The sequence below is a fragment of the Neoarius graeffei genome, chromosome 17, assembly GCF_027579695.1.
Source record: "Neoarius graeffei isolate fNeoGra1 chromosome 17, fNeoGra1.pri, whole genome shotgun sequence".
In the NCBI taxonomy this organism is placed as follows: domain Eukaryota; kingdom Metazoa; phylum Chordata; class Actinopteri; order Siluriformes; family Ariidae; genus Neoarius; species Neoarius graeffei.
In genome coordinates, this window is record NC_083585.1 from 44,665,562 (window position 1) to 44,678,117 (window position 12,556).

The 12,556-nt window shown below is 42.1% G+C and overlaps 1 protein-coding gene and 1 pseudogene across 1 annotated transcript in view; one reads left to right on the top strand and one right to left on the bottom strand.

The window, feature by feature from the left end:
• si:ch211-267e7.3 (ADAMTS-like protein 2) overlaps positions 1-12,556 on the top strand; it is a 104,855-nt gene that overhangs the window by 88,728 nt on the left and 3,571 nt on the right. Inside the window, 1 exon segment of the mRNA XM_060943512.1 lies at positions 2,882-3,058. Coding sequence (XP_060799495.1) covers positions 2,882-3,058 — 177 coding nt within the window.
• On the bottom strand, positions 7,665-9,486 carry LOC132864529 (general transcription factor II-I repeat domain-containing protein 2-like; annotated as a pseudogene).

The following is a 12,556-nucleotide window of genomic DNA, read 5'->3' on the forward strand; positions in this document are numbered from 1 at the left end:
GTCCTTCCATTCAGGGAGAAACCTACCACTGTATTGTGTTTTGAATTTCTTTGCCGAAGTGCCCATTCAGAATCTTTTCAGTCGCTATTGAAAGTCGCTCAGGTGGCGGGATTCTCGCAATGCGGTGTGCGCATGATCAAAAGTGGAACGAAGTCTCGCTACCACGAGATAACGCACGATTCATAAGACTCTTTACTGGCTGTTTGTGCTTTCTGTGGTGTACAGTACGTTTGTAAATGTTATGCGCTCTTTTATCATCGTGGGAATTAATTATAGCGCTAAATAAATATTGAAGTTTTTTTTAAAGAATCCGTATAACTTTATTTGTACGCTCGTATACTACGTTTATTGAATCAAATCCGTATAAAATACGGACATTCCGTATAGGTTGACATGTATGGACTGGCACTAAGTATACACTGTCTTGTACAATCTCAGTGGCTGGGTATTTTACCTAATCTGCATGTCTTTGGGCTATGGGGGAAACCAGAGTACCCGGAGGAAACCCATGCAGACACGGGGAGAACATGCAAACTCCACACAGAAAGGCCCCCGTCAGCCATGAGAGTCGAACCTGGAACCTTCTTGCTGTGAGACAACAGTGCTAACCACTGCACTATCCCTTATGAAGAAATTATAGTACTTTTTAGAAATGTTCTTGCCGTGAAATAACCTTGGGTGCTGACATGGCATTAAAATCAATCAATCAATCAATCAATCAATCAATCAATCAATTACTCGCTCATAGTAAAGTGGATTTCAAATAAACCATGTACAACCCCGATTCCAAAAAAGTTGGGGCAAAGTACAAATTGTAAATAAAAATGGAATGCAATAATTTACAAATCTCAAAAACTGATTTTGTATTCACAATAGAACATAGACAACATATCAAATGTCGAAAGTGAGACATTTTGAAATTTCATGCCAAATATTGGCTCATTTGAAATTTCATGACAGCAACACATCTCAAAAAAATTGGGACAGGGGCAATAAGAGGCTGGAAAAGTTAAAGATACAAAAAAGGAACAGCTGGAGGACCAAATTGCAACTCATTAGGTCAATTGGCAATAGGTCATTAACATGAATGGGTATAAAAAGAGCATCTTGGAGTGGCAGTGGCTCTCAGAAGTAAAGATGGGAAGAGGATCACCAATCCCCCTAATTCTGCGCCGACAAATAGTGGAGCAATATCAGAAAGGAGGTCGACAGTGTAAAATTGCAAAGAGTTTGAACATATCATCTACAGTGCATAATATCATCAAAAGATTCAGAGAATCTGGAAGAATCTCTGTGCGTAAGGGTCAAGGCCGGAAAACCATACTGGGTGCCCGTGATCTTCGGGCCCTTAGACGGCACTGCATCACATACAGGCATGCTTCTGTATTGGAAATCACAAAATGGGCTCAGGAATATTTCCAGAGAACATTATCTGTGAACACAATTCACCATGCCATCCGCCGTTGCCAGCTAAAACTCTATAGTTCAAAGAAGAAGCCGTATCTAAACATGATCCAGAAGCGCAGACGTCTTCTCTGGGCCAAGGCTCATTTAAAATGGACTGTGGCAAAGTGGAAAACTGTTCTGTGGTCAGACGAATCAAAATTTGAAATTCTTTATGGAAATCAGGGACGCCGTGTCATTCAGACTAAAGAGGAGAAGGACGACCCGAGTTGTTATCAGCGCTCAGTTCAGAAGCCTGCATCTCTGATGGTATGGGGTTGCATTGGTGCGTGTGGCATGAGCAGCTTACACATCTGGAAAGACACCATCAATGCTGAAAGGTATATCCAGGTTCTAGAGCAACATATGCTCCCATCCAGACGACGTCTCTTTCAGGGAAGACCTTGCATTTTCCAACATGACAATGCCAAACCACATACTGCATCAATTACAGCATCATGGCTGCATAGAAGAAGGGTCTGGGTACTGAACTGGCCAGCCTGCAGTCCAGATCTTTCACCCATAGAAAACATTTGGCGCATCATATAACGGAAGATACGACAAAAAAGACCTAAGACAGTTGAGCAACTAGAATCCTACATTAGACAAGAATGGGTTAACATTCCTATCCCTAAGCTTGAGCAACTTGTCTCCTCAGTCCCCAGACGTTTACAGACTGTTGTAAAGAGAAAAGGGGATGTCTCACAGTGGTAAACATGGCCTTGTCCCAACTTTTTTGAGATGTGTTGTTGTCATGAAATTTAAAATCACCTAATTTTTCTCTTTAAATGATACATTTTCTCAGTTTAAACATTTGATATGTCATCTATGTTCTATTCTGAATAAAATATGGAATTTTGAAACTTCCACATCATTGCATTCCGTTTTTATTTACGATTTGTACTTTGTCCCAACTTTTTTGGAATCGGGGTTGTAAAAATTCACTACTATGGCAAACTTCAGAAAGCTGAAGGTTGTTGTGGGTCCCGTCCCCCCAGTATTCTTGCCTGTTATACATGTTATATTGTGGCTTTCTCTGATATCATTATCTCAGACTTGATTATTACAATAAGTATTAATTAGCAGTTAATCTGTACCACCCCCAAAATGTATAAACATATTTAAAGGCAGGGTAGGTAGTTTATTTTAGAAACATTTTTTGCTTTATTTCTTGAAATTCTCTTTACATCCTGACAGCAAGAATAAACAGAATAAATCAAATGCTCTGACAAGAAGAAAAATTCCATCATCTGTGACGGCCGGAGGGTTGTAAAGAAAAACAACCTGTCCAATCATTTCATTCGCTCTGGAATTCTAAGGGCTTGAAGGGGCAGTAGTGTACAAGGTTATTCAAAGGGCAGTGGTGTGTTAAATCTGTCACTAAACCTGTGTGAGAGCGGCTTTTGGTTTCCAGCATCTCTTTGTGAATGTGTTGTAGTGTAATGCGACGTGTGGGCGTGGGGTAAAGAACAGACAGGTGGTATGTGCTGGACTCGAAGCTGGCGTGTTTAAGGAGTTTCCTGATCATGTGTGTTCTCACTCAACCAAACCCGAGGAGAGAGCTGCGTGCTTCGAGAGGCCTTGCTCCAAATGGTTCACCACTTCCTGGTCTCAGGTAACTACACCTGCTACACCAAAGTGCTGTTCAACACACGTGATTTCAGGCTTTTGTTTTACAGTTATTCCCTTCTGCTCTGAAAATGTACGTCAGTGGATGGGAATTTGTCTTTCAGAAGGAAGAAGGAAGTCATCGGCATGCACGTTTCCAGATGTATTTATGTAATATAGCTAATAAAACTGCTGAAGACATAACAGTATGAGCTTCCTTCTGGATTCTGTGGTTTACTTACACCTCACAAACATATGCATGTCAGAGGCGGTGGCAGGAAGTTTTAGATGGGGGGGTGACGTGTCGTGTGCGGAAGGTGCGCCAAATCTAGGAGGTCCAGGGGTATGCCCTCCTGGGAAATTTTGGAATTTTTAACTCTCTAAAACGCTATTTCCCGCATTTTGAGAGGCAAATTTTGGTGGAGTAAAGCTAAGTTTAATGTCTCTATTTATGCAGACAACTTACTGTACTCAATAAAAATAGGTTACTTATTCAAGAATAAAGCTAAACCCCACTGTCGAACACACTTTTCTCAATCAGGCTACTCTGTCAATTTAAGGCAGCCCGGGACACGTGAAACGAGCTGTACTACACGTGGATACAATGAACTGACCGGACAAGTCGTACTCGCACCGAGTGGCTGTCAGCACGTATCATGACGAAACTTCACACAGTGCTAGTCAAATATTTCAATGATTGGGTCAAATAGCCTTGGAAAATTTGAACAAACACGTAATAATACTTAAAAACTGATCACATCTCTCAGCAATCCTGTTTTGACTGAGAAATAAGCCCATTAAAGTAATATTCCCGATCCTTCAAGGACCGCTGTCAGCTCCCGAGAAATCCAACTGACCGGTCGTGACCCCAGATCGGGTGCAAATGATTTTTTTTTTTCTGTTTGTTGCATATTTTTCAAATCAAAACTGCGTGATATTTGTGTATTGACGCATGTATGAATGACATATGGGGATGTATCGGTAAATTGGAAAAACTACATTCCCTTAGTTTTCTCACGGATCACCCACACACAAAAACAAAACACGAGAAAATTTGTCCTCAATGTCCTTGTTGAATTAAAGAACTAACAGATTTATATACCTGCTCAGCTACCTGGTATAAAGCAAGAGCACGAATAATTGTCTTTCCTTTAGTCTTCAGTGCGAGTAAACAGTCATTCATTTCTTGGTTTGTGAAATTTGACTTGGGATGTTAAAAAAATTTATACGGAAAACTTACCTCGTTATCATCAAGCAGCTTGGGTGCCTTTGTCGAGCCCAAAAAGTTTGCAATGGATATTTGTCTGAAACTCCTCTTCATACTGATTTTCAGTGAGTGGTCAAGGCAGCAAGCGAATTCATGTAGATCTAGAGCAGCATCAAGATTTTGGGTGCCCAAAACTGCTTGTACGCCTCGTGAACGCTATCTAGCCATCCGGATAGGACACGAGTTATCAGTCAGATACAAATGTAGTGACACTGTCATAGCCTTGCTGTCACAGGGTCCCCGCTTTGGTGTGAGTACTCAAGGAGACCAGACATGTCTAGACAGTTGCCATAGCAAAATTCAGAATTGAATTGAAAATGACCCCTAAATTCCAATTCAATTCTTGAATTTGAATTGAGATTGCAAACAGGAAGCGGAATTGCAATTCAAATTCGAATTGCAGGAAGTAGAATTGGAATTCCGGGCGGCACGGTGGTGAAGTGGTTAACGCTGTCGCCTCACAGCAAGAAGGTCCGGGTTCGAGCCCCGTGGCCGGCGAAGGCCTTTCTGTGCGGAGTTTGCATGTTCTCCCTGTGTCCGCGTGGGTTTTCCTCCGGGTGCTCCGGTTTCCCCAACAGTCCAAAGACATGCAGGTTAGGTTAACTGGTGACTCTAAATTGACCGTAGGTGTGAATGTGAGTGTGAATGGTTGTCTGTGTCTATGTGTCAGCCCTGTGATGACCTGGCGACTTGTCCAGGGTGTACCCCGCCTTTCGCCCGTAGTCAGCTGGGATAGGCTCCAGCTTGCCTGCGACCCTGTAGAACAGGATAAAGCGGCTACAGATAATGAGATGAGATGAGAATTGGAATTCCATGAAATTCAAAGAAATTCATGATACATAATTAAGGTGTATTTAACAATGAAGCTTTACAGTATATATTACATATGATTACAATATGAATTTCATACAGATATTATTGTATGGACTTTATGTACACAATACTTTATTATAGTAAATAGGCCTTTTTTTTTACTACTAATTAACATTAAAAACATACTCTATAGAACAGATCATTAACATTGTAATAACTTTCAAATTGTGGAAAATGATAAGACAGCACTTCATTTCCCAGAATACCTTGCTTTATCCAAGTCTTCAAAATGGTCGTCCAAACATTTAGGACATTTTGTTTGGAGTATACTCTAGTGGAATAAGCTAATTGAGGGCCAGAGCTGGTTTGTACTTTTGATTTTTGTGATTACAGTAATATGCAAAGAAATAGCATGCGTAAAAGGACATCTGTGCTTGTTCATTTTGATGAGCCAATTCCCACAAGACATGGAAACCCCAGAGCAATCTGCAATTACTGCAGTGCTCCAGTGTGGTTCCATAAAGGCTACCTCAAATTTCAAACGGCACCTCCAGGTAAGTTTACAGATGTGTAATCTGTCTTTTATTTTGATGACCATGGCAGGTATTTGCATTGGGAACTGCGAATCAATCAGTAATACATTATACTTTACTCACAACTTGAAACATGTAAAGTATTACCTTCTACCCTGCTCTCTTTGAAATACAATGACTATCTAATCACACCATTTCTCATTTGCTTGTGCAAGTCCAAATCATCCTGGCATATCATGTGAAAGCAAAGTAGCCTTGGGCATAGCATTATAGAGAGGCAGAGAATTCAATAATCTTTGCAGTACAAATGTAGTATGACATAAAAAACTTGCTGGCACTTTTATCCAAAGCATGAACAGTCTTTAGACTGAGAATATAGATTGGCTTTTCTGCTTACAGAAGAAACACCCTGAAATTTTGATGGAGTCTGCATCCAGCAGTGGCACAAGCCAACGAAGTCAAGATGAAGACAGTCATCCTCCAACTTCAACTTCTAAATGGTCATCAACCAATACACATCAAGTGGCTCTGACAGATAGTATTGTTACATTCATTTCAAATGGTCTCCTCCCCCTCTCTACTGTTGAAAATAAGGATTTCATTAATGTCTTGCAACTGGCCCAACCCTCATTCACAATGCCTACCCGAAGAGCTCTCAGAGAGATCCTTATTCCACAATGCTCGGATTCTGTGAAAGCACATCTAGGTAATCTGATGGCAAAAGCTGGCCAAAATTGATTTATGGTCAAATCGATCAATGAAGTCCTTTTTTGGGATGACGCGCCATTTCCTGGTTGATTTCAATTTGAAGAGCATAATGCTGAGCTGTCAACGTTTTAAAGGGAGACACACAGCTGAAAATATTTGCCAGGTCTATGATGATGTTGGGGCGGCACGGTGGTGTAGTGGTTAGCGCTGTCGCCTCACAGCAAGAAGGTCCGGGTTCGAGCCCCGTGGCCGGCGAGGGCCTTTCTGTGCGGAGTTTGCATGTTCTCCCCGTGTCCGCGTGGGTTTCCTCCGGGTGCTCCGGTTTCCCCCACAGTCCAAAGACATGCAGGTTAGGTTAACTGGTGACTCTAAATTGAGCGTAGGTGTGAATGTGAGTGTGAATGGTTGTCTGTGTCTATGTGTCAGCCCTGTGATGACCTGGCGACTTGTCCAGGGTGTACCCCGCCTTTCGCCCGTAGTCAGCTGGGATAGGCTCCAGCTTGCCTGCGACCCTGTAGAAGGATAAAGCGGCTAGAGATAATGAGATGAGATGAGATGATGATGTTCTGGACAAATACAATATTCAGAACAAGGCATCATTCATTGTAACTGACAATGCATCCAATATGATAAAGGCATTCACTCTGTTTCCACCAGTTCATGTTAACAGTGAGAGTGAGGATGAAGAGGATAACACCTGTGATCTAGAAGTGGTCAATGTAGAAGAGGAGATTATGTACTTTCCACCAGAGAGACTATCTTGCTTTGCTCATAGTCTCCAACTGGTAGTGCGTGATGCCTTAGATCAGGGGTGTCAAACTCAATTGCACCAGGGGCCAAAATTCAAAGCACACTTTAGGTCGCGGGCCGAACAGGATAAACATTTATTGAACGCACTAAAAATAAGTATGTTCTGAGCAGACAGGAATATTATTTCACAATAAACTTAAACTTTATTCAACTTAAATACTTTGCTCTCGAAATATATCTCGTCAAAATTATAAAAGTTACAACTCTGAAAATGCTGCAAAAACATGGAAAAATGAAATCAAAATCGTGCATTTCCACTATTTAAAAAGTTAAATCAGAATTTCCATTTCCCTCAAAATCACCATTTTAGAAAAATAAACTTCAAATATCTTTAAATATTTCTGCTCTCCATAAAAATGTTAAACAATACAAAATCAAAACATGAGCATGGTCCAAAAGCCCTGAAAAATAAATAAAATGTGTGCTTTACATTCACTTTTCAGTTTTAACATTCAGTTGTCAACATTCAGTTGTCTTTGCTCTTATGCTGTTTTGTCAGAGCCGGATACTTGGCATCTCTTCTTGCTAACAATTTCGTTCAGGTTTGTTGTAAGGCTCTGTATTGTGGAGATTCTCAACATGGACTGTAGGTGTTCATCAGTGAGACGACTTCGGTGTGCCGATTTGTTAATTAATTTTCATCACTGAGAACAACTTCTCACAGAGATATGTGCTGCCAAACATGCACAGGGTTCGAGCCACATGTAGACGGAGCTGAGGCATTGTTTCAGGAATGGAGCGAATAAACTGTACAGGCCCTGCAGTCTCGTATTTAGCCTTTAGTGTCCCATTACACTGCAGCTCTATCAGCTCCATCTGAATCTGTGCAGGTGCAGTTGCCACGTCGACGGCAAATGGGTTGCGAAGTAGCTCGAAGTTGCTTTTTTGTGCTTCGAAGTCTCGAAAGCGCCGCGAGAACTCAGTGCGCAGTGCGCTCAGCTTATCAGCAAAGTGCGCATTAGGGAATATCGACGCACCAACTTGGTTCGACAACAGCACTTGGCAACAGGGAAAATGAGGCAAGTTGCACTGCTGCATCTGTGTCTCCTATAAGAGCAGCTTCACTTGAAATGCCTTCACAGCATCATACATGTCAATGATAATGCGATCACGTCCCTGGAGCATTAGGTTCAAGTCGTTGAGATGGCCCGTTATGTCAGCTAGAAACGCCAACTCGCATTTCCATTTCTCGTCCCGCAACACTGTGCAGTCTTTCCCCTTACTGTCCATGAACTGACAAGTGTCCTTGTGTAGATCGAAAACTCTTTGGAGAATCTTTCCTCGACTCAGCCAGCGCACCTCTGTATGATAAGGAATGTCGGTAAACGCTGAATCAATTTCTCGCAGGAAAGACTGAAACTGCCGGTGGTTCAAACCTTTAGCTCGAATGAAGTTCACAGTTTGTGTTACAGTGCTCATCACTTCTTCCATTTTTAACACTTTACAACACGGCGTTTCTTGGTGTATGAGGCAGTGATATGCTGTCAACTCACCGGTGCAGTTCTCCTGCATCTTTACTCGTATCCTTCCCACGAGCCCACTTTTTTCACCGCACATTGCCGGTGCTCCATCGGTTGTAAGTCCAACAAGTTTGTCCCAGGGAAGTTTCATGTCGGTTACACTTTCACATACATTTTCAAAAATGTCTTTTCCTGTTGTTGTCCCGTGCATTGATTTAATGTCCAATAATTCCTCTGTAACACTCAAGTTGGAGTCCACGCCACGGATGAAAATGGCTAGCTGGGCTGTGTCAGTAATGTCAGTACTCTCATCAACAGCAAGAGAATATGCAACGAAGTCTTTGCTCCCTTCAGTCAACTGTGTTCTTAAATCCGTGGCCATCTCACAAATCCGATCAGCAACTGTATTTCTACTCAGGCTTACATTTGCCAACACCTGCTTTTTGTCTGGACACAAAACGTCACACACCTTCAGCATACAGTTCTTCAGGAACTCTCCCTCAGTAAATGGCCGGCCAGCTTTGGCTATGTCTTCTGCCACGATATAGCTTACTTTCACAGCAGCTTCATTTTGTGTTTTAGCTCTGGTGAAAAACGTCTGCTGAGATGACAGATTCTTTTTTAGCTCCTCTACTTTCTGTAGCTTCTGGTCAGCATTTAGGTTTTTCAGCTTGTCCTGATATCTCGTCTCGAAGTGCCTTCTTAGATTAAATTCCTTCAGTACAGCCACACTGGCTCCACAAATAAGACACACGGGTTTGCCAGCAATGTCAGTAAACATATACTCAGCCTCCCATCTGTTTTGAAAGGCTCTATTTTCTGAATCAACTTTTCTTTTCGCCATTGTCAAAGGCTAGCTTTACAGACAGTAACCATAGAGACAGTAACAGAAGCTTGACTTGAATGACGCGGGAAAGTTGGTGCGCTGCATTATGGGACATGCAGTTTGTGTGTTATCAGCGCATCATATCACCGGGCCATTAATAACGATAATGTAAAATGGTCTCGCGGGCCGGATATAATTGTTTGGCGGGCCTTAAATGGCCCGCGGGCCTTGAGTTTGACACATGTGCCTTAGATGATGCTGGCTCCATAAAGAGCCTCCTGGGCAAGGTCCAGAAACTTGTTGCTTTTTGCCATAAATCCACCCATGCGACAGAGGTCCTGGAGGGAATGCACAAACTTCAACCTGCTAATGTCACCCGCTGGAATAGCCAGTTGAAGATGCTGAGATCAGTCCTTAAAGTTCCAAATTATGTCCTTGCTGAGCTCCACTGCCCAATTCAGCTAACAGCATCTCATCTCATCTCATTATCTCTAGCCGCTTTATCCTTCTACAGGGTCGCAGGCAAGCTGGAGCCTATCCCAGCTGACTACGGGCGAAAGGCGGGGTACACCCTGGACATGTCGCCAGGTCATCACAGGGCTGACACATAGACACACAACCATTCACACTCACATTCACACCTACGGTCAATTTAGAGTCACCAGTTAACCTAACCTGCATGTCTTTGGACTGTGGGGGAAACCGGAGCACCCGGAGGAAACCCACACAGACACGGGGAGAACATGCAAACTCCACACAGAAAGGCCCTCACCGGCCCTGGGGCTCGAACCCGGACCTTCTTGCTGTGAGGTGACAGCACTAACCACTACACCACCGTGCCGCCGCTAACAGCATATGAACTAAAAATCATTCAGGAACTTTGTGAGGTGTTAGAACCCTTTGAGGAAGTCACGGACCGCTGTCAGGCAGAGAAAGCTGGTTATTCCTTGTGTTAGAGGACTGAGATATGCAATCAAAGATGCAAAGATGACTGGGAACAAGAAGTTTGTGTCCACCTTAAAAACCTCACTTGAGAGACGACTAGTAAAATTCGAGGATATGGAATGCTTTCAGATGGCTGCAACGCTTGATCCAAGATTTAAACTAGACTGGTGTAATGGTGAAGAACCGATCATAATCAAAAATCTTCTCACTGCAAAAGTCGAGTCTGTATGTCCAAAAGTCAGTGCCACCTCTGACATTAGTACTCAAACAAGGAAACGCCCCAGACTCTTTTCCTACATGGAGACTCAAACAACTGCTGTCCCAATTGACACAGCCTCAAATGAGCTCCCAGTTTACTTGAGCACACCATGTTTGGCTGAGGATGCCAATCCTTCATCGTTCTGAAAAGAAAACCAAAACAGTTTCCCAAACCTAGCTGTACTTGCATGTAAATATCTGGCCATACCTGCTTCCTCTGCACCCGTTGAGAGGATATTTAGTGTTGCAGGCAAGATATTCAGACCAGAACGATGCCGCCTCAATGACAAAACATTTGAGGAACTGTTGACCATTAGATGCAACACCGTTATTCTGTAAAGAACTTTAATAATTGATAATTGCATTTACCAAAACATTGTTTCATTTGATTACTTGGAAATGAAGATATTGCTAATTATTCAATATTAAGGGACTGTATGCTTAATGCTAGTGTCTCTACTTCCATTTGGAAGAAAAATAGTATCACATTCTCACTGATATTTGAAAAGGATGAATTTCTCTGAATTGCAATGAAATCAATTCCACTTCCTGTAATTCCAATTCAAATTCAATTCAACATCCTGTAGGGCGGAGTCGATTCAAATTCTTTCCTTGAATTGAATTAAATTCAGAAATTCTGAATTTTGTACAACCTAGTCCACAGAATATTCATAAATCAACTTGTCTACTAAAAGTGATGGGTTTTGCAGTTCTGCGTAAGCCAAATAAGGAAAATCCCAGAAAGCGGAGGCAATCGGTGACGTCAGGGCCAGGCTAATTTGCATCGGTTTTGGTGCGAATGGGTGCTACCAACCTACAGTACAAAGGGATGCCACCGGGATGAAGGGACGCAGTGGGATTTAATAAGGGAAAACAAAGGCTTAGTTGTTTATTCACACAAATCTCTCCTTTTCTTCTTTATAAATAGTCTAAGGACTTCTATCGTAACTTGAGGGGGCACAGCCCCCTTAACATAATTTTAGGGGGGGTGGTCCCCTCACCCCCACCCCTGCCGCCGCCACCCCTCTGCTGCTGCCACTGCATGTAGGTGGATTGGTTACTCCAAATTGCCCATAGGTGTGATTGGACCTATGGTGGACCCATAGGTGGTGGAGGATTGGTGGGAATACCACCAATCATTTCATCGCCATACACACACTCCATGTTCCTGATCCACTATGACACTGACCAAGATAAAGTGATTACTCAAGATGAAAGAGTGGATTAACGGTGACCTGTTATTTGTTAACTACAGCAATATTTCAGCTAACCAACTAAACTAAACATGAATGTGAAATTAGCATTTTTAGTTTTATGTGTATTTATACTGTATTAGTCTATATAAATAAACTATGCACACACATTTTGCTGGATTGAGCACTTTTGGGATGCTTTGAGCTTATTATAGTGTTACATTAGAGTGATAGTGGGATTACTGTCAGATTAATGACACTGAGACCATTGATAAGATTATAGTCTTCACCTGAAGCATGCTTGTGGCAAAGAATTATAAATACTCACAACATGCTGTTAGGATTTTGGAGGACTCCATGTTGGCATGTCGGTGTGCCTCTGCTCACAACACTTACCCAAAAACTTCCTTAAGCAGGATTTTACAACAAGGAAATGTACTTGAAAAAAGGACCGTTTTTATAGTAAATGTTGGTATTAAAGGTGCTGTGTGTATTCCTACTTCATTCTCAGTGTTCTCAGGATAGGCTTGGGATCCACCACGACTATGACCAGGATAGAGCTTTTACTGAATCTGAATGAATGAAAGAAGTGAAACTGTATGAACGGTATTTACAAATACTTTTAAAAATGTACAGTATATTGAACAAAGAGTAGCTGTCACTCAGACGTTATTAAAGGACCAATAAGAGCT